General features: G+C 63.2%; 3 protein-coding genes across 5 annotated transcripts in view; all 3 read left to right on the plus strand.

Moving 5' to 3' along the window:
• Positions 1–3,326, plus strand: part of OTUD7B (OTU deubiquitinase 7B) — a 32,430-nt gene extending 29,104 nt beyond the window's left edge. For 2 of the 3 annotated variants that reach the window (XM_084303275.1, XM_084303276.1), the window contains one exon: positions 592–3,326. In XM_084303275.1, the coding sequence (XP_084159401.1) occupies positions 592–1,899 (1,308 nt within the window). In that variant the 3' untranslated portion in view covers positions 1,900–3,326. The remainder of the gene's footprint in view (positions 1–591) is intronic. The other variant, XR_014619203.1, reaches the window with a different exon arrangement.
• Positions 3,327–8,224: 4,898 nt separating this feature from the next.
• On the plus strand, positions 8,225–13,546 carry MTMR11 (myotubularin related protein 11; the record flags this gene model as incomplete). The annotated part of the gene is given in 16 exon segments (XM_084303324.1): positions 8,225–8,353; positions 8,609–8,739; positions 9,373–9,445; positions 9,543–9,685; positions 9,809–10,071; positions 10,168–10,255; positions 10,357–10,445; positions 10,575–10,696; positions 10,809–10,872; positions 11,134–11,204; positions 11,284–11,456; positions 11,535–11,705; positions 11,912–12,046; positions 12,048–12,107; positions 12,543–12,815; positions 13,415–13,546. Coding segments are annotated over 16 exon segments (2,037 nt in total). The 5' UTR covers positions 8,225–8,304.
• A 1,361-nt stretch (positions 13,547–14,907) lies between these two features.
• On the plus strand, positions 14,908–19,722 carry SF3B4 (splicing factor 3b subunit 4). The gene is made up of 6 exons (XM_084303125.1): positions 14,908–14,976; positions 15,178–15,306; positions 16,119–16,661; positions 17,038–17,232; positions 18,471–18,641; positions 19,248–19,722. Exons 1-6 carry the CDS (start codon positions 14,943–14,945, stop codon positions 19,430–19,432), a joined length of 1,257 nt encoding a protein of 418 aa, XP_084159251.1. The 5' UTR covers positions 14,908–14,942; the 3' UTR covers positions 19,433–19,722.
• The last annotated feature ends 639 nt before the right edge of the window (positions 19,723–20,361 follow it).

Consider the following 20,361-nt stretch of genomic DNA (forward strand, 5'->3'; position numbering starts at 1 on the left):
CTGCAAAGCTGAAGCGCAGCCCTCGCACGTCCTGCTGAGCGGCGCAGCCTGCTGTGTAGGTGTCTGGCAGCGAGGCCGGCTGCTGCCTATTCCAAGACAAACACAAACTGTTGGTTTGTGGCCACCAGAAGCTGACTTGCGGCTTGACTGTAATTTTCCTGGGACCTTTCGTTGTCGGGACTGACTCGTGGAGCTCTGGGAACTTCTGCCTGCTTCCAACATCCCCGTGGCAGCTGCCTTAGCAGTGCGGGTGTCACCGGGCTGCCAGGCGTGAAGGATTTCTTTGTTTGTTAGCTTTTTATTGTTTGTGTTGCTTTTTTCTCCTCCTCTCTTTTGGAGAAAACTCCCCAAACTTACACGTGAGCTGCTCTGATCTGTCTGAAACCAGCACAAGGCCAGGGCGTGTGCTGAATTCTGCGGGTCGCTCTTTGGCTGCAGCGCTGACACGAAACAACTCTGGATCTGAGAGCCACCACTTGTCCCCTCTGTTCTCCTAGCGAGTGCTTTCTTCTCCATTTATTTCAACTTCAGCCTGAAAAGGCTTATCTGAGGAACTTATCTGACTTTGATACGTGTTTTCTTTCTCCCTAGGCGCCTCTGGCCCAGCCAGAATCCCCCACAGCCTCCGCAGGAGACGACGCTCGATCAGCTGCGGAGTCAGGGGAGTCCGACAAGGAGTCGGTCTGCAGCAGCTCGGCAAGCAACGGTGGCAGCAGGGGTTGCAAGGACAAAGAGAAACCAAAGAAAGACCGAGAAAAGGACAAGGAAAAGGATAAAAAACGAGCAGACTCGGTTGCTAACAAGCTGGGCAGCTTTGGCAAGACTTTGGGAAGTAAGCTAAAAAAGAACATGGGAGGGTTGATGCACAGCAAAAGTATGAAGGGAGGCGTGAGCAACGGGCAGGGAGATACCTTGGAGAAGAAAAAGAAGGGATCCTTGAAGTCAAGGAAAGGAAGCAAAGAGGAATCTTCCCAGGGAGACTTGTCGGCTCCCGTGGAGAAAACCTGCCCGGGGAAAGCAGCCCCCGAGAAGCCGTCGGACCCCTACAAGTACAGCAACGACGTGAGGCTGAGCCTCAGCATCCTCCGGGCTGCCATGCAGGGAGAGCGCAAGTTCATCTTCGCCGGCCACCTCAAGACCAGCAACAGGCTCCAGTACCAGGAGGAGATGATCCAGCAGTACCTGCTGGACGCCGAGGAGCGCTTTTTGGCCGAGCAGAAGCAAAAGGAGGCAGAGAAGAAGGCGCTGGCGAGCGCTGCCCCCGCCAAGAGGCTGGAGCCGGAGCTGAACGCCCACAAGGGCGAGGAGGCGATGCTCAGCCCCGCGTACCCCCAGCCTCCTCCTGCTTACGCCATCCAGACCCCGGATTTGGCCCTCGGCGCGAAGATGGCAGCTTTTCCCTCCAGCTACTCGGGCGTCTTCACCTTCCCCCGGCCCTCGGTGGCCAGCAGCACGGAAGGAGGATCTCACCCCCCCGGCTTCCCCGACGGCCGGCGCCAGGTCGCGGGGGGACCCTGCAGCAGCCTCCCCCCTTACGCCACCCTCCCCAGGCACTGCGGCCAGCCCCGGCCGAGCCCCCACGCCTCCAGCCCATCCCACGCCGGGCGATTTTCCCCCACGGACACGGATTCTCAGCCCGGCTTCCCGGCGGCGGAGCGCGAGGGTCCTGGCGGTTCGGCCCCGCACAGCAACGGCTGCCGGGAGCAGGCGGAGCAGGACGGCTCGCAGAAAGGAGCGGACAAAACCAGGGGCCGGGCTCTTTATAACGTCCAGCAGACCAAATGCAAGCAGCCCAACTGCAGCTTCTACGGGCACCCAGAAACCGGGAACTTCTGCTCCTGCTGCTACAGGGAGGAGCTGAAGCGCAAGGAGCGGGAGGCTCTGGTGCACAGGTTCTGAGCGCTCTGTGCCCGCGCTGCTCTTCGGACCCGTGGCACGTGGGGGGCTGCAATAACGCCCGGAGTTTTCCCTCTCCCCTCCCCACGCTCCTCTCCCTGTCCGTGGAAGGAGGGAGGCGGCGGGTGCCTGGCCGGGCTGAGGAGCGCGATGCCCTCCTCCCCGCGGCCTCGCCACGAGCACGGGCGCCTTGGATGGGCTCTGGTTAGCCAGGGGGGGCTCGGGTTAGCCAGGGGGGGCTCGGGTTAGCCAGGGGGGGCTCGGGTTAGCCAGCCGGGCTCGGGTTAGCCAGCCGCCGTGGAGGGCGAGCTGAGGTCGGAGCACGAGGCGCGGGGGCTCCTCGCCGCCGATCCAGACCAAAGCTTCGGGGGCAGCGAGCGCCCCACGGGTCCTCCGGCCGGGCTCCACCCTCACTTCTCGTAGCGCTTCTCCCGAATCGAGCGAAAAATGCCCCAGCAATTTCAGTTAGAAAGCCTCAGACCTTTGAATTGAGAGGTTTTAATTTTTCTTTTTTTTTTTTTTTTTCTTTTTTTTAACACCGTTTTTATTTTATGTGATGTTTTCTGGTACCGAGAGGAGCTTAGTCGGAAGAGGACGTTATTTTATTTTATTTTATTTTGTTTTTGTTTTCGGTTTGAACTCGTTCTGAGCCCAGCGGACGTCTCCCAGCGCCCCGCAGCAGCGGGCTCGGGGCGCTGCCCTTCCGAGGGGCTCGGCTCTTTGTTTTTAAACGTTACTTTCGGATTCTTCTTGGGGTGGGAGGGGGACGGGGTGGTCACAGCGCTGAGTGGCTTTGAGTTTTCCTGCAGAAGTGCTGTGCGGAACCGTTACCGGTACAGTCGAAGCGACTTAGAATCGACGGAGAAACGAGGTCAGTGTCTCCACCCAGCAATAACCGACGGCGTGGAGAAGCAGGGAGGACAAAGAGCGCCCCGCGGCACCGGGAGGTAAATCTGCACCGGGCTGCCCTTAGCTTACAGCTGTGCGTGGACACACACACACGATAACTCTTTCTACTTGAGCAAGCTACTTCCATACTACCTCTGTTCTGCTGAATAGAATTAACTCGGCTCCATTTTGCTGAGCCACGTTAACTGACCTTAGGCTGAGTAATATTAAAGATATTTTTGATAATAGGGCTAAAGAGTGAAATGTAAGAATAACGAACCCGCTCCTGCGTTCCTCCCACACTCGCTGTGGTCCATCCACTACGTCCCCTTCTCCCCGGCCGAGCCCCGCGGCGCGGCACGAGCGCTGCCCTGAGCTCCCCGTTTTTCGGGGCGGGTGTAACTTTAGCACTGCAATGTTTGCACAGATCTTTTTTTTGTAACTGTAGATCCCGAACTGGACTCGATCCTCGTTCCAGTCCTGTAGAGAGCAAAGGTTCAGCATTTGACCGCGTGGAAATAAAACGTGAATTACGCTGATGAGTCAAAGCTTTACAACATTCCCTCGTTTTTTGGTTTTTTGTTTTTTTTTTTCCCAAAAGGCACCAAACTATGCAATCCCTTCCCGCGCTGATCCCCCCCCCCCGCCCACCACGGGGAGAAGGGAAAAGAGAAAAGGGGCAGAAAGGGTGAAAGTGTGCTTAACACTGGGGACTCACCTGAAGCCTTATTCTCACAAATACACTAAGGCTTTCTTCTAACGTACAAGTTTTAAAGGTTTAATGTACGTCTAAAAAAACAACAACCCAGCCCCAAAATAAGGCTTTTCCTGTCGGAGATGGCTGCTTTTGGCTTTGTTAAAGCAGGAAAGGCCCTGCAGGTGCTCCCACCGGGGCAGCTCGGCCCCGCTGGGGCTGGGTTTGGGCTGTCGCGCTCAAAGCCAACAGCCTGGAAATATCCCAGCTCCTTCACCCCTCTAACTCAAGCTGTTCTTTTGGGTTTTGTTAAATCGCTGCTACTCGGAGCGTAGATAAGCCTTGCCCGGCTGCCAAAGGGGCACTGAAGTAAGGTCGATGCAGGTGGGGGTTTTCCTTAGGGTCCCTTTGCCCGGCGGCGTGGGGTCCTGGGGCTGGCATGCAGTCGGGGAGGCGTGCAGGGTGAGTGCTGCGGGCGTGCTGTGATCCTGGAGTGATGCAAGGCGACGAATTTCTCCCTGGGGTTGGGTTCAGGTGCGTTGGATTCACTGCAGGGGCGAGAGCGCGCGCGGTCGGTTCCGTGCCGGCGGCTCTCCCCCCGGTCACCCCGCATCAATCCGTTGGTGTAACCCAAATATCAAACCCAAGTGGTTGTTTTTTTTTTTAAAAAAAAAATGAAACAAACCCAACTTGGTGTGCGGGGATCGCTTTCTGCCTCTTCTTTTTCCTGTGCCCCAGAGCAGCAGAATCCTTTGGGGGCTGCCGAGAGCACGAGGAGCGGGGCCGCTCCGTGCCCCCCACCCAAAACCACAGGCAGGGGAGGACAGAAGGCACAAATCGCTGCTCCACCAGCTCACTGCCCCTCTCCTGCTTTTTTGGGGAGAATTGTCCCCGTTTCGGCCAACCCCAACCCACCCGAGGGGACTGTGCAGAGCAGCCGGTGGAGCTGCTGCTGTTCCTCCTTCTGAGGGTTTTTGGGGGAGAAAAGGGGATTTTGGACGAGTGCTTTGTGCCCACTGCTGATGCCGTGGCCCTGCCAGTGAGGTTTGGCCGCGGATCCCCGATGGCCGCAGCCCCGGGACCCTGGGGCTGGAGGTGAGGGGCGAAGTTACCCCCAAATTAATTCCCCAATTCCCCGTTTTGGGGTCGGTTTTGAAGCCCAGCCCCGTGGCTTGTGCTCGATCTGCCGTTTTTATCGCCGTCACTACAGCTCGTAGCTTTTTTAAAGTCAAAACGGGGGAAAAAAACACAACTTCAGGCAAAATTAGGTTTCCAGTGAAAAGAGTAAAATAGCGAAGAGTATTTTTTCTACAAAGTGCAGAATCTCAGCTGTTCCCTGAGCATCCCTGAGCCCAAACCTTCCTGCCTTACACACCGAATCGAGGGAATCGGCCGCGTTTCTTCAGTACTGCTAAGGATTTTTTCAGGTCATTTTTGTTTCCTTTATGGTGAAACTAATGATTATTTTTTTTTTTTTCTATGGGACTATTAAATACAACTTATATTTATTGGAAGACATTTCCCAACCACCCGTTCCTTTCCCTAACCACGCTAAAGCCCCTGCCCACGCCGTATTTTAGGGTTTTGATATATTTTAGGGGCTCGATATATTTTTGGTACCTTTTTTTTTGTTTTTTAAGGGGGGGGTGGGAGAGCGAGAGCAGCTCGTGCTCCACAGCACCTCGCACGGAGGCACCAAAACACCCGAGGGTTTTTTCTCCTGTATCTGCCCCACCGGCGTGCGAAGGAGATGGGGAAGGGGAGGCTGCGCCTCGATCCCAAGGTCTCGAAACAAGTGCCCTTAGCGGTGTAACGGGAAGAAATTTTGCTGCCATCGGGACCTGGGGGGGTTCTGCGCAGCCTGGCCCTCCTGCAGTAAATATCCACGACCCTTTTGGGCCGTTTTCGTTTTGTCTTAGCCCCGGCTCCCATCCTGCAGCTTGGGTTTTGGCCCCATCTTGGCCCCATCTCACCCAGGCTCCCCAAACGAGCTCCGTAACGTCCCCCGTGCCCCTCCTGGGAGGTGTTGGGGGGGATGCTCCGGTCTTCACCCATCGCACAAGAGGTGACCTGAATTAATTCTGCAACCGTTTATCCGCAAAATCTTTTTTTTTTTTTTTTTTTTTTTTTTTAAATTAATATCGGGTTGGCGATTTCTACTCCTCGTTCGAGCACTGCTGTACTGAGCACTAGATGGCGCGTTGTAATCGGGCTGTTCACGGCACCCTTCATTTATGCTACCCTAGATTCACTGACAATAAACGACGTTCAACTAATTACCACCGCCGGCGGCCGTGCCTCCTTCCTGCGCCTTGGGACGAGCGTCGCCCCCACTCCAGGCCCTTCCACCACATCCCCACCCCAACTGTTTTGCGGGGACGTGTTGGGTTTCTTGGCTTTTCCCATCAATCCGGGGAGTTCAGGGAGAATTTCTTCTCTTTGGGTGCTCCCTGGGGGGCTGCTTTTAAAGGGGACCCCCCCAGCTGCTGCTCCAGCCCCGGTCACGTCCCTCGTCCCCCTTCTGGAGGGGCCTTCCCCCGGTGTTTTGGGGCTGTCAGGCGAAGGATTTAAAACCCACCCAAAGGCTTAGCACGGCGTGGTGATAAAATCCAGCTCCTTGCCAACGCCGGCTGCTTCGGCAGGTTCAGAAATTAGGAAACCCCACGGAGCTGCAGCCGGCTCCATCCGGCCCCAGGGCCGTGCACGCTTGCACCCTCTTCCTCCTCGTGGCGCTATTTTGGGGGTGAAACGGGGTTTCTGGGTGCAGGTTCGGGTTCAGAAGGCATCAGCGGGGCGAAGAGCAAAGGTCTGGGTGCAGCCGAGCACTAAATCAGCTGGATTGATCCCTACGTGAACTCGCAGGACTTTGGCCAACGCTCGGAGGCTTCGCCCCGGCTCCGAGTGCAGCCCCCCTGGATTTTAACCGTGGGGCGTTACGGGAGCGCCCCGGGCTGGGTGGGACAGCTCCGCTCCCTCCTGGAACAGAAAAAAACGCCAAGTATTGCAGCTTTTGCTCCATCCACCTGCCCCCACGCTGCAGCCAGGCCTGGCTGGGAGCCCGAGGAAGGGTTCTGCTGATGGCCCCGAGGCTCAGCCCCGCGCCTCCCTCCCGGGGACGTCCCCTGGGTGTCCCGGTGCCATCGAGCTCCCCACATTTTGGAGCCGCTTCCAAACCCCAAAGCAGGCTGCTCCCCCCTTTGTGCCCTTAATAATGCAAATTTGGGGGTAAGGGGTGTTTGCTGGCTGGGGGACGCGGGGTGAGGTTTTGGGGCCGGTTGGAAACGTGCCGTGGTGCTACCGGGCACTGAGAGCCCCTGTGGGGTCAGGGGAGCTCAGAGCAGGTTCCTGCGGGGTTTCTTTGCCTCCCCCCAGCCCCTAGAGCAGTGGGATTTTTTTTTATTCTTGCCCTCAGCGCTTTCCCTTCCTCCCAGGGCCGTGCTCAGCGCCACGTCGGTGCCGGCTCGCCAATTTTCCTGCAGCTCTCGGGGCAGCCCCACGGCCTGGGCTGACCCCGAGCTGGCGCAGAGGCTGCCCCAACGCCGATCCCTGGCCCCAAGCCCCGCAGGAAATTCTTCTCATCCGCAAGGTGCTGGGGCTGGGGACCCATCCAAGCCCCACCCCGGGGGGCCCTGGGGCTGCGCTGCCGGGTGATTTTCCTACAGGTGGAAAATCGGGGTGCACGACGCTGAGGCTCCCCCAAAAAGCTGGAGGCAAAAAGGGCCCCAAATAGGATTTTAGTGCTCCGACGCCTTCCCAAGGTTTAGCCGGTGCCAGTTCTTGGATCTCGGCCACCCCAATCCTGCCCTAGCCAGGGGGGCTGAGCCAGCGGGGTTGGCTTTTGGGGTCCCCAGGGGTTCCACCTGCTGCCGGGAGCGGGGTCAGGACCCCCGGATGCCCCTAGAGGGGGGCCCACGCGGTGCCGCTTGGCACAGCCCGGCCAGCGGCGGCTTTTCCGGGGTTGGGAGGAGATGGCGATGCCTCAGCGATGAGTCACGGAGCGCCTCGATCCTCCCCGGCACCGCCGCTTGGCCTCCGTGGGGAGCCCGCGGGAGCCTCGGGGTGCCCCCGGGGGAAGGTGCGGGGACGGGACGGGGGCACCCGAACGGGACCGGGTGAATCCCGGCTGTGCACGGGTCCCCCGTGGGGTTCGGGGAGCTGAGCGCCCTTCCTCCGGCTCCTTATGGGGTGTGGGGAGCTGAGCATCCCCTGCCGGCACCAGGCGGCCCTTATAGGGTTTAGGGAGCTGCGTGTCCTCCCCCCAGCACCGTGAGCCCCCTGTGGGGTGCCAGGAGCTGGGCACCCCCCTCTGCACCCCCCTCTGGCACCAGTGATCCCTTTTGGGGTGCCGGGAGCTGCGTGTCCCCCCATGCCCCCAGCACCCCGCATCCCTTTGGGGGTTCAGGGAGCCGCATACCCCCCCCTGGCACCCCGCATCCCTTTTGGGGTTCAGGGAACCGTCACCCCCCCGTGCCCCCCAGCACCCCACATCCCTTTGGGGGTGCTGGAACCCGCTCAGAGCCCCCCCCCATGCCCACGGGGGGCCCCCCCTGCCCTCCCCACCCCATTCATTGAACACCTTCCCCCCCCCCCCCTTTCCAATGCCGCGGGGGGAAACTGAGGCTGGCGGCGAGCCCCGCGCTGCCGCCGCCGCCTCCGCTCCGCCCTGGCCTCCCGCTGCCAGGAGCCGGCCTCGCTCGGGGAGCGGAGGCCGCGGGATGCCGGGGGGGCCGCGGGCGGCCGAAACGGGGCGGTTGCTGCCACCTCGGGCTCCCCGCTCTCCTTCCCGTCCCGTTCCCGTCCCGCCCGGGCGGGGAAAGTCCTCCGCCATGAACGGGGAGAGGGGAGGAAGCCGCTCGGCCTTCCCCGGCCTCCCAGGTAGGAGCCTCCGCCGCCGGCCGCGGGCAGGTGGCCGGATGCCGGGGGCCTCCGCGGTGCCGGAGCCTCGGGGGTCTCCGAGGGGGGCACGGGGGGGGGAGGCCGGGGACACGGGGACCGATGGCGAGGGGGGTGTTAGGGGGGGTCACCTACAGCCTGCAGAGCCCCCCTGGGTGTGGGGGGCGTGGGGGGTGTGAGAGGGGCACCCCCCGTCAGCCTCCTCCTCGCCGGAGGCCAACCGGCCCCGTCCCGCAGGGGAGGTGGTGCTGGAGGAGGCTGCGGGCGTGCGGCTGCGGTGCCGCGAAGGGGACGGCTCCGTGCCGGGCACCTTGGTCTGCACCAACCTCCGCGTCGCCTTCCTGGCCGCCCCCGGGCACGGCGTGCAGGTGGGGACCCCTTGCGACCCCCCCAAAAAAGATCCCTGAGAGCTCAGCCCGGCTGCATCCCCTCCTCGATCCCGACCCCGCTGCCTCCCGGTCCCAAACGCTCCCGGTTCTGACCCTTTGCTGGCTGCAGCCCCGTCCCCAGCCAGCCCCAACGCGGCCGTGTCCCGATCCCATCTCGGCTGCATCCCAGCCCCGGCCCCAGCACATCCTGACCCTGTCCTGCTTCGATCCCAGTGGAATCCCGGCCCCATCCCGACCCCAAACCCAGCCCCATCCTGACCCCAAACCCTGCCCCATCCTAACCCTAATCCTGGCCCCATCCTGACCCCAGCCCCATCCTGACCCCACGCTGATCCCATCCCGGCTGCACCCCTGCTTCATCCCATCCCCATCCCGGCCACGTTCCCGACCCCATCCCCGTCCCCCCCCTCTCCCCTCAGACACAGAACCGTGATCCCCATTCCCCCCCCACCCGGGGAACTCCTCACTGCAGGACCGAGGGGGGGGCACAGGGGCTGCCGCGGGTCACGGCACCGGCTGGACGGAGGCCGTGGGGTCCTGGCTGCAGCCCCGCTGCCTTTTTGGGGTACGGGGACGGCTCCCCAAATCCCCAAATCCCCAAATCCCCTTCAGCCTCCCGGCTCCGTCGCCCCGCTACAGAGCGAGCACAACGTGGCGCTGCCCTGCATCCGCAAGCTGGTGGCAGGTAAAGGACTGGGAGGGGGGAAACAACACCCAGGTGGGACAAATGGGGTCGGGGGGGGGCTCAGTGGGCGCTGACGGCCGCCCCCATCCCGCCGCAGGCAGCAGCTTCACCAAGGCCAAGGTGCTGACGGCCGCCTCCACCCTCAAGTTCATCCCCGAGGAGCTGCTGATTTTCTGCCGGGATTTCCGCCTGCTGCGCTTCCACTTCCACGAGAACGGGCTGGCCCCACAGGCGTACCGGGTGAGCCAGGGGGTGGGGGGGCTTCGTGCCTCGATCCGGGGCGACCCCGGGTTTAATTATTAAGGGTGGGGGGCTCACGCGCCGTCCCCGTCCCCGTCCCCGTCCCCTCGCTCCTCTCCGCAGGTGGCCAACGCCATCGCCCAGGCGCGGGAGACGGCCACGTGGCCATGGGACAGCGGGGACGGCAGCTCCTGGGCAGAAACCAAGCCGGAGGAGGAGGAGGAGGATGAAGAAGAGGAGGAGGAGGAGGAGGGTGATGATGAGGAAGGCTCGGCCCCCACGCTGCTCTTCGAGAGCCTCCCCGACTGGGAGAAGGAGCTGAAGCGCCAGGGCGCCGCGGGCTGGAGGGTGAGCGCCATCAACGAGCGCTTCGACATGGCCCCCAGGTAGGGCTCCAAGGGGCTGCCGGCCCCGACCCCGCTTTTTGGGGGTGGGGGGCACCCACCCCACATCCCCCCCCCCGCCCCCCAATTTGCCCACAGCCTGCCCCGCTACCTGTGGGTGCCCAGCGGGCTCCTGGACCACGACCTGAAGCGGACGTTCGCCCACTTCGAGGAGCGCCGCGTGCCCGTGAGTGCCGGGGCGGGAGGGAGGATTTGGGGTGCTGCCGAGGGAGGGGTGACCTGGGGGGTGTCCCCCTGTCCCCCCCCCCGTCCCCGTCTCGCCCGCAGCGGCTGTGCTGGCACCACCCGGGCGGCAGCGACCTGCTGAGATCCGCCGGCTTCCACGCGGCTTCGGAGCCGGGCAGCGAGGACGTGAGGTGAGCCCCCCCCCCCCCCTTATCCTTGGCGAGGATTTTGGGGCCGGGTCGGGAGGTTTTGGGGTTGCTGCCCAGCCCGAGGAGAGGCCGGGGGGGTAAATTTTCCGTGTCCCCCCCCCCCTCACCCAGGTGCCTGGAGGCGCTGCTGCGTGCCGGCCGCGGGCCGTGCGTGCTGGCCGACACCGCCGAGCTGCCCACCCTGGCCGACATCCAGCTCGCCCACCTCAAGCTGTGGGCGCTCTGCCTGCACGGTGAGAGGGGCACGGGGACATTGGGGGGAACCCCAGGGCTCGTTCTGGGGTGGGGGGGTTGAGGGGGGGACACCCCAAGGCTCCTTGCCCTGCCCTGACCCCCCCCTTTCAGGCGCGGCGCCCGAGGAGAAGTGGCTGTCGGCGCTGGAGGCGACGCGCTGGCTGGACCACGTGCGGTGAGCCCGGGGCGATTTTGGGGTGCGGGGGAAAGCCCGACCCTCAAAATTCTCCCCCCCCCCCCCCATTTGGCCCCCCACCCGTTTCGGGGTCCCCTCATCACCCCCAGCAGCCGCAGGGTGACGAGGCGCCGCGGCGGAGGGGTGGCTACCCCGATCCCACGGTTTGGATTGGGGGGGGGGGGGGATGGAGACCCCCCAGGCAGGCGGGGGCAACATTTTGGGGTGCCCTGACCCCCCCCGCACCCCTCCTCACCCCAGCGCCTGCTTGAGGAAAGCCGTGGAGGTGGCATCGCTGCTGGCGGGGCGCCGCTGCTGCGTCCTCCTGCAAGGTAGCACCGGGCGGCGCGGCGAGATGGGGGGGGGACACCCCAAAAACTGCCCCCACCCCTTAATTTTTCACCATTCCAGAACCTTCCGACCGCGACCTCAACTGCCTGCTGGCCTCCTTGGTGCAGCTCCTGGCTGACCCCCACGCCCGGACCCTCCCCGGTTTCCAGAGCCTGGTGCAGCGCGAGTGGGTTGCCGCCGGCCACCCCTTTCCCCGCCGCCTCGGGCTGCGGCGCGGCAGCCCCCGGGAGGAGGTGGGGGACCCCCAAAACCCCTTAAATCCATCCTAAATCCCCTGGGTATGGGTTGTGACGGGTCGGGGACCCCCGCAGGCGCCGGTGTTCCCGTTGTTCCTGGACTGCACGTGGCAGCTGGTGCGCCAATTCCCGGCGGCTTTCGGCTTCACCGAGGCGTTCCTGCTGGCCCTACACGACGGCGCCTTCCAGCCCTACTGCGGCACCTTCCTCTTCACCTGCCAGCGCCAACGGGGCCGCGGCGGCCCGGTGAGCGGGGTCAGGGGCTCGGCGACCCCCCCGAAACCCCTCCATAAGGTTTAGGGGGGGCTGGGGATCCTCCTCGCCCCCCCCAAAGCGGCCGCATCCAGCTCGCGGTTGGCGCCGTGCCTCGGTTTCCCCGTCCGTGCCCTAAATTCCCCCCCCTTCCCTAAATTTTTTGGGGGCTCACCCCGTTATTTCTCCCCTCCCCGCAGCGGCAGCCCCGCAGCCAGACCTACACGCCGGTGAACGGCTGCTGGGACCCCCCCCCGGGCAGCCGCCTGCCCCCAGTTTGGGACTGGGCGCTGCGCTACAGCCCCCAGCAGCGGGCGAGATTTCGGAACCCGGCGGGGGGGGGGCGGCGGCACCCTGAGCCCCCCCGACACCGAGAGCCCCCAAACCACGGCCACGGTGAGCCATGGGGGGGGTTCTGGGGGGGGACGCGGGTGCTCGAGCACCCCCTGCATTTTTTTCCCCATTTGCCCTAACCCCCATTTTTTCCACTCCCTTTTTACCCAAACCCATTTTTTTCTCCCCATTTTCCCCAACCACCAACTTTTCCACCCCTTTTTACCCTAACCCCTATTTTTACCCCCATTTTCCCTATCCATCACCTTTTCCACCCCATTTTTACCCCAACCCCTATTCCCCCCCCCGTTTTCCCTAACCCCCATCCTTTCCACCCCCTTTTTACCCCAACCCCATTTTTCCCCCCATTTTCCCTAACCCCCATTTTTCCACCCCTTTTTTCCCCCTAACCCCTCTTTTTTCTCCCCACTTTCCCCGACCACCACCTTTTCCACCCCCTTTTGCCCCTAACCCCTCGTTTTTTCCCCCATTTCCCAGCCCCCCGATTCCTGGCCAGGCGGGGGGGCCGGGGAGGTGTTGGCGTTGGCCAAGGGCTCGCTGTGCCCCCAGCCCCTCCCGTGGCGCAGTGGCCGCCCCCCCCCCCGTTTGCTGCGCTGGGCCCCCTCCCTCGAGAGCCTCAGCGAGCGGGGGGGGGGCTCTGGGGGCAGCCCCGTCCCCAGCCCCCCCCGGGGGCTGCTCCTGCCCTGCGCCGCGGGACCCTCGGTGCGGCTCTGGCGTCGCTGCTACCTGCGGGGCCTGCCCGAAAGTCAGGTGTGGGGGGGGGGAAAAATGGGGTTGGGGGGGGGGAAAAAAGGGGGTTGGGGGGGGAAAAAGGGGTCTGGGGGGGGGTCTGGGGGGGGAAAAAGGGGGCTGAGGGGGGGGAAAAGGGGCTGGGAGGGGGAAAAAAGGGGACTGGGGGGGGTCTTGGGGGGGGAAAAGGGGTCTGGGGGGGTCTGGAGGGGGGAAAAAGGGGCTGGGGGGGTGAAAGGGGCTGGGGGGGGAAAAGGGGGCTGGGGGGGGGAAAGGGGGCTGGGGAGGGGCTGGGGGGGGCTGGGGGGAGAAGTGGGGGGAAAATGAGTCATGGGGGGGGAAACTGGGTCACAAGGGGGGAAAATTGGGTTGTGGGGGGGGGAAACTGAGTCATGGGGGGGAACTGAACTATGGGAGGGGGGGAATCGGGTTCCTGGGGGGGAAACTGGGTCCCGGGGGGGCTGCGCAGCGCTGGGGCCCCCGGGTGGGCGCCCCCCCCGAGGGGCTCCCTGTCTCGGATCAGATTCCTGCCCCCCCCCCCAGCCTGTGCGGGACGGGGTTTTGGGGTCCCACCCTGCCCCCCATGTCCGTCCGTCCTAACGGGTGTCCCCCCCCCACAGCACGGCCGCTTCGCCCCCTCCCCGGCCGGGCTGGCGGAGGAGCTGACGCTGCTCCAGGACCGCCTCAGCGCCTGGCAAGCCCAGGGACTCCGCACCAGGGCCGCCGGCAGCCCCCTGGCACCGTCGCGATAAGTCGCGATAGCGGCGGGACAGAGCTGGCCCCTCACGGGGGGGTGACCCCAAGGCTCCCCTATGGGGTTTTTTGGGGGGGAACAGCCCCCAAAGCGCCCCGCGGCCTCTCTACTGCTGCCTCCCTGCTCCTCGCCGGGGCTCCTGGGGCTTTTTGGGGCTGTTGGCAGCGTTTTGGGGCTGTTTTGCAGCGTTTGGGGGCCAGCGCTTGCTTTTTGGGGCCGTCGCAGGCTTTTTGGGGCCAGCGTTTGCTTTTTGGGGCTGACGCAGGCTTTTTGGGGCCAGCTCCTGCCACGCTGCTCCCCGGCTGCTCTGGAAGAGGCTGAGCACCCCAGGGGTGCCACGGGTGCCCCGGCACAGCCGATTTCCCCTTTTTTTGCCTTAAAATCCTTGCTACCTCCAGGTGCCTCGGGGCTGGGCTCACCACCCCGGGACCCGTGCCTCTGGCCCCGCCGCGGGGTCGCTTTGCTCCCACAGGGGCCGAGCTTTGCTGGGGGCCCAGCGCCATGCCTCTATCGGCGACACACTGTCGCGATATGGGAGGGGCGGGGACCCCAGGGCTCGGCTGGGCTGCCGGGGCTGTGAAGAGGAAAAGGGGGGCTCTGAGCGCCGGCAGCCCCCGGCCGTGCACTTTTATCGAGGTTTGTGTCGGGATCTCGCCCGCACGCGGCGGTTTGCACTTTTTATCGCGATTTATGTCGGGGAGCTCAATAAAGCGGCTCTGCGGGCACTGTGGCGTGGCTCTGAGTGAACGACCCGGGCTGGGGGCTCTGGGCTGGGGTGGGGGTGCCCGGTCCCAGCCGCGCTGCCGGCCGCGGGGGCAATATCGCCGCCTATCGCGGCGGGGCTATCGCGACATAACAGGCCCGGCCTCAACATGGCGCCGACGCCATTTCCGGCCGGCCGCGAGGGGGCGGGGCTATCGCCTGGCGCTGACGTCAGGGCGCGAGGCGCTGCGTTGCGTTACGTAGCTTACGTTACGCAAGTTACGTTCCATAGATTGCCTTGTGCTGCGTTACGCATGTTACGCAGCGTTGCTCTACGTAGGTTACGTTACATGGGTTACCTTTTGCTGCATTACGTAGGTTACGTTACATGCGTTCCGTTACGCAGGTTAAATGGGCTGAACTACGTAGTTTGCGTTACATGTGTTACTTTGCGCTGCGTTACGTAGATTACGTGACGTATATCACATTTTGCACCGTTACGCCGTTTACTTTCCACTGCGTTACGTAGCTTGCGTTATGCGGCTCACACTGCGCTGCGTTACGTAGATCGCGTAGACTCCCGGCCGTCACGTTACGCTGCTTGCGTTACGTGCCTGGCGTCGCCCGGCGCTACGCAGCTTGCGTTACGCCGCGTTACGCAGCTTCCGTCCCGGTGGCGGGAGCGGGCCAAGATGGCGGCGGGGCCCATCTCGGAGCGGAACCAGGGTGAGCAGCGGGGACCGGGAGGGAAGCGGCGGCGGGGGCCGGGGGGAGGTCGACGGGGGCCGGGCACCTTCAGCTCCCCCTCACGGTTCACCTTCGAGGGGTCCCGGCCTCGGGAGGCCGAGCTTCGGCGCCCCGCTAGGCCGCGGCCTACCCCCGCCGCCGCCTCCTCCTGACGGGGCTCTCGCTCTGTGCCCCCCTCAGATGCCACCGTGTACGTGGGGGGCCTGGACGAGAAGGTGAGCGAGCCGCTGCTGTGGGAGCTCTTCCTCCAGGCCGGGCCCGTGGTCAACACACACATGCCCAAGGACCGGGTCACCGGGCAGCACCAAGGTGAGGGGCTCCGGGGGGGGGCTGGGGAAGGGGGAGCCGGGGCTGAGGGGGGTGCTGGGGGGCAGGGAGGCCTGCAGGGGGGCTGGGGAGGGTGGATTGAGGGTAACGGGGTGAGGTTTAACGCGGCCAAGTGCTGGGTGCTGCTCTTGGGGCACAGCGACCCCGTGTAGGGCTGCAGGGTGGGGGCAGGGGAGCTGGAAACGGGGCAGAGGGAAAGGGGGAAAGGGGCTGGGGGTGTTGTCAGCATTCGCCTGACCAGGAGCCTGCAGTGTGCCCAGGTGGGCAGGAAGGCCAGCGGCATCCTGGTTGTGTCAGGTGTAGTGCAGGGCGGTGAGCGTCACAGAATCACCTAGGCTGGAAGAAACCTCCAAGATCACCAAATCCAAGCTCTGACCTAACACTAACAGCCCTCAACTAAACCACATTGCTGAGCTCTACATCTAAACATCTTTTAAAGATCTCCAGGGATGGAGACTCAGCCACTTCCCTGGGCAGCTCGTCCCAATGCCTCCCAACCCTTTTTGTAAAGAAGTTCTTCCTCAGGTCCAACCTAAACCTCCCCTGGTGCATCTTTAGCCCGTTCCCTCTCATCCTGTGAGGCTGCACCTGGAGTGCTGCGCTCAGTTTTGGGCCCCTCACTGCACGAAGCACATCGAGGCCCCGCAGGGAGGTGAAGGGAGGTGGGGGGTGGGTGCTTAGCAGGGCAGATCGCTGCTCTTGGGCTCTGTTTTTAAAACAAGCAGGGTCGGAGGCAGCAGGGAGCAGCACGAGGCCGTGCTTCTGCCCCTTCCTAAACCTCTGCCTCGTTGCAGGCTATGGGTTCGTGGAGTTCCTCAGCGAGGAGGACGCGGATTACGCCATCAAGATCATGAACATGATCAAGCTGTACGGGAAGCCGATCCGCGTCAACAAAGCCTCGGCCCACAACAAGAACCTGGACGTGGGGGCCAACATCTTCATCGGCAACCTGGACCCCGAGATCGACGAGAAGCTGCTCTACGACACCTTCAGCGCCTTCGGGGTCATCCTGCAGACGCCCAAAATCATGCGGGACCCCGACACGGGCAACTCCAAGGGCTACGCCTTCATCAACTTCGCCAGCTTCGACGCCTCCGACGCCGCCATCGAGGCCATGAACGGGCAGTACCTCTGCAACCGCCCCATCACCGTCTCCTACGCCTTCAAGAAGGATTCCAAGGGCGAGCGGCACGGCTCGGCGGCCGAGCGCCTGCTGGCAGCCCAAAACCCCCTCTCGCAGGCGGATCGGCCCCACCAGCTCTTCGCCGACGCCCCCCCTCCGCCCTCGGTCCCCACCCCCGTGGTCACCTCGCTGGGCCCCGGGGTCACCCCTCCGGGTGGGTAGGGGCGGTGGGGAGGGGTTTCTGCACCCCGTTGGGTGGGAAGGAGGGGGTTTGGGGGCTGTTTGGGGGCTCCCGGGGGGGGTTTGTGGCAGCAGCGGGCTGCAGAGTGGGCTGGGGAGGGGTTTTGGGGGCAGCAGGTCCCTGGCACCCACCCGGCTCAGCACCCAGTGGTCGGATCCTGGGCTCCTGCTTCACCCCGAGGGGTTTTCTGGGTGTTTTCTGGTCCTTTTCTGGTCATTTTCTGGTCGCTGTGGCCATTTGTGTGTTCAGTCTCCTCCCCGGTTGCCCATTTTTGTTGTTTTTTGTTCTTTTTTTAAACTTTTTTTGGTGCTAAACCCAACCGAACCCTCTCTCCTTCTCTCTCTTTCAGGCCTCCCCCCCCCAGGATCGTTCCCCCCGCCGGTGCCTCCCCCCGGAGCACTGCCCCCCGGCATGCCCCCTGCCATGCCGCCCCCCCCGATGCCACCAGGAGCTGGAGCCCCCGGCCCCCCCTCGGGGGCTGCGCCCAGCGGTGGGCACCCCCCTCACCCTCACCCCTTCCCCCCCGGCGGGATGCATCACCCAGGTAAGCTCGGGAAGCCCAAATCCCTTTCTGCTGCGGGGTGTCCTTGCGTAAATCCCCCCTCTGCTTTCTTCCCCGAGGTGTTTTTTGGGGTAAAACGGGGAAAAATCGGCTGCTGTGCGTGGTGTGGCCGTGGTAGAGAGCTCGGGGGGGAGATCCACAGTTGGCTGCTGAGCGGGAGCCTGAGCTCCCCGGGCTGAAAGGTGCAGAAATAGCTTGGTGGGATTTTTGGGAGGGTAATTTAGGGAATAATTCCTTCCAAGAGGCATCGAGCCGGGGCAGGATTTGAGTTCCCTCGAGCTGCTGAGGCGAAAACGAGACCGGGTTCAGCTTCAGGAGTCCCCGGTGCTGTGCTGGGAGGTTGCTGAGGAGGCTCCGAGGCGTTTTTGTTTTCCTCCAGCTCTTGATTCCTGCGTGAGGTGTGAACCTCCCCGGCGCAGCCTGCAGCTCCGCCAGCCGGGAGCTCGTTGGAGCGGCGAGAACAAAATGTTTCCTCTGCTTCCCTCCCATTTTTAGCCTCAGACATCCAGGCTGCAGTCTGGAGCGCAGAAATTCGGGGAAATTGGCGTCGGTTTGAGAAAAAGAGGGGGGAAAAAAGAACCCTGCTTGAATTTCTTCTTGTCCTGCTTGAATTTCTTCTCCTCCTGCCTGCTCTCGAGCAGCCCCCGGGCTGATTAGGGCGCTCTGTGAGCAGCTGGCTGCTGCTCTCCCCGACCTCAAGCTGCTTTTCCAGCCTTCAGCCAGCCAATTACCCTCAGCAGGCCTGGCCCAGCGCTCCCTGCAGAGCTGCGCCGGGCTCTCGGGCTCCTCAGGAGGAAAGGATTTGTGGATTGGGATGAAAAAGGATAAAATCGTAGGGAAACAACAACAAAAAAAAGGGTGGGAGGGACGCAGCCACGCCGAGCACGTTTTGAGGTCGTTGCTGGGGGCCCTGCCTGAGGTCCCCAAGGGGGTTGGTTTCTCTCTGAACCCTTTTTAAGGGCTGCACCGTGCTTGCTGGCAAGATTTCACGTTTTTATTTCCTCTCCAAGCGCTATTTCCTCCGCTTTGTTCCTCAGAACTCCCCCCCTCGCCCCCTGCGTTGGGGCAGAGCTTTTTTCCTTCCCCCCCCCCCCCCCCCCAGTTTTAATAGCGGAAAACTCGACGTGGATTCTCCGCCTGATGTTTTAACCCTCATGATCTCCCTTTTTGTTCCCTTTTTCCCCCCTTTCTAACCCTTCTTTTCCCCTTTTTCCCCCCAGGAATGCCCCCCATGCAGGTGCACCACGGCCCCCCCGGCATGGGCCAGCACCACCCAGGACCCCCGGGCTCCGGAGGGCAGCCCCCGCCGCGACCCCCGCCTGGCATGCCGCACCCCGGCCCCCCTCCCATGGGGATGCCGCCCCGAGGACCTCATTTCGGGTCGCCCATGGGTAAGTGGGACCCCCCCGAGAGGCTGCTGGGGGGATTTGGGGACTTGTGGTGCCCTCTGGTGCTGTTTCCTCGCGGGGAGGTGTCTGGGGGTGGGACCTGGGGGCTCTGAGCGGGGTTTTCCTCGGTGTGGGGCTTCTCCTGTGGGATGCAGGGCTGCCTGGGGGAGTTTTTCCCCTTTCCCAAGCGGGGAAATTGAAAAAAGGGGGGGGGTGCTGAGCGCTGCTGCGTCCTTCAGCCCTGTCTGGGGGTCCTGGGGGGGGGGCAGCAAGGGGCAGCCTCCATCATTATGGCACAAAAAGACGCTGCCCGGCGCTGGATTTTGAGTTTTGGGGTCATCCCTGGGGGGGTGACACACACGAGGGGCGGCTCCGCTGGATGTTTTTGGATGTTTTGGGGTGTTTTTGGATGTTTTTGGATGTTTTCTCCAGCCGGGCAGCCCCGTGTGGCGAGGATCCCCCCCCCGAACCCCCCCGGGGTCACGGTCAGGGGGTTCCCACCAACCTTCTGCTTCCCCAAACCGTGGGTCCGGGGGTGGGACCAGCACCCAAGGGTGGGGTTTTGGGTGGGCTTGGGCGGGTGCTGACCCCTTTGCTCTGTCCCTACAGGTCACCCCGGCCCCATGCCGCACCACGGGATGCGCGGCCCCCCTCCGCTGATGCCTCCCCACGGCTACAACGGCCCCCCTCGCCCCCCACCCTACGGCTACCAGAGGGTCCCCCTGCCCCCCCGGCCCGCCCAGAGGCCCCCCGGGGTGCCCCCTCGGGGTCCCTTGAGGGGCCCCCTGCCCTAAAAGCAGAAGCTCCCTGCTGGGACTTGCTCCCTCCCCGTCCTCAGCCCTCCGTTCCCCCTTGGACTGAGGTGTTCGTGCCCGAGAGGCGTCGCTGGGTCCATCCCCGCCACAGCTCCCCCCTCTTTTTTTTATTCCCCCCAGCTTTTCTTTTTATAGCGTTCGTTTTGGTCGTTTTTTTCCCCTCCTCCCTCCTTTTAACTCCACCCGGAAGATTTTTCACGGGATTTTTAACGGGATTTTGTTTTCTATGTGAAGCCCATTTACCAATAAACCCGAGTCCCTGCCTCGGCTGCTGCCTGCCCTTTCCTTCCTCGTCCTGATGCTCTGCGTCCCGGTGAAGTGCTGAATTGGGGCTGAAGCCCCCAATCTCCTGCTCCCCCCGGGCTGTTTGCTGCTGGCTGACGTGCTCCAGCCCCCCTGCAGCAAAAAAAATGCGTGAGGAAGCCCTAAAATCCTCTGCATCCTCGGATGTTTGTGCCAGAGCACCCAGGTAAACGGCCACGCCGTTCGGAGGAGAGATTTGGCAGTGAAACCTGCTCTCCCCAGCCCTTCCCTGCTGAGATCCCCGTTTTGATGCCTCTCACGGCCACGGGAAACTGCTCCAGCTGCGGGTTTGGGGTTGATACGACCCACGGGGCAGCAGAATTTGGGGGTGAGCAGGCTCTGCAGTCGGGGAGGTGCGAGGAGGGCAGGGGCTCTCCCCTGCGGTTGGAGTCAGGGAGTTGTCGGCTTCCTACGTGAGAGGCTCTGAAATCCAGGTGATTTAAAGAGAAAAAAAAAAGTTAACTCCAGGTATTTGTCCTCGAGTTTTTTTGTGGCTTTAGGGAAGAACCCAGAGGGACGAGTGGGGGGCAGATATTATGAGTGGGGTTTTTTTTGGCTTATAGGGACTCTTCCCGGGGAGCTGCCATGGCTCTCCCTTCTCCTGC

The sequence above is a fragment of the Netta rufina genome (assembly GCF_964035555.1).
Source record: "Netta rufina genome assembly, chromosome: 29".
NCBI lineage: Eukaryota > Metazoa > Chordata > Aves > Anseriformes > Anatidae > Netta > Netta rufina.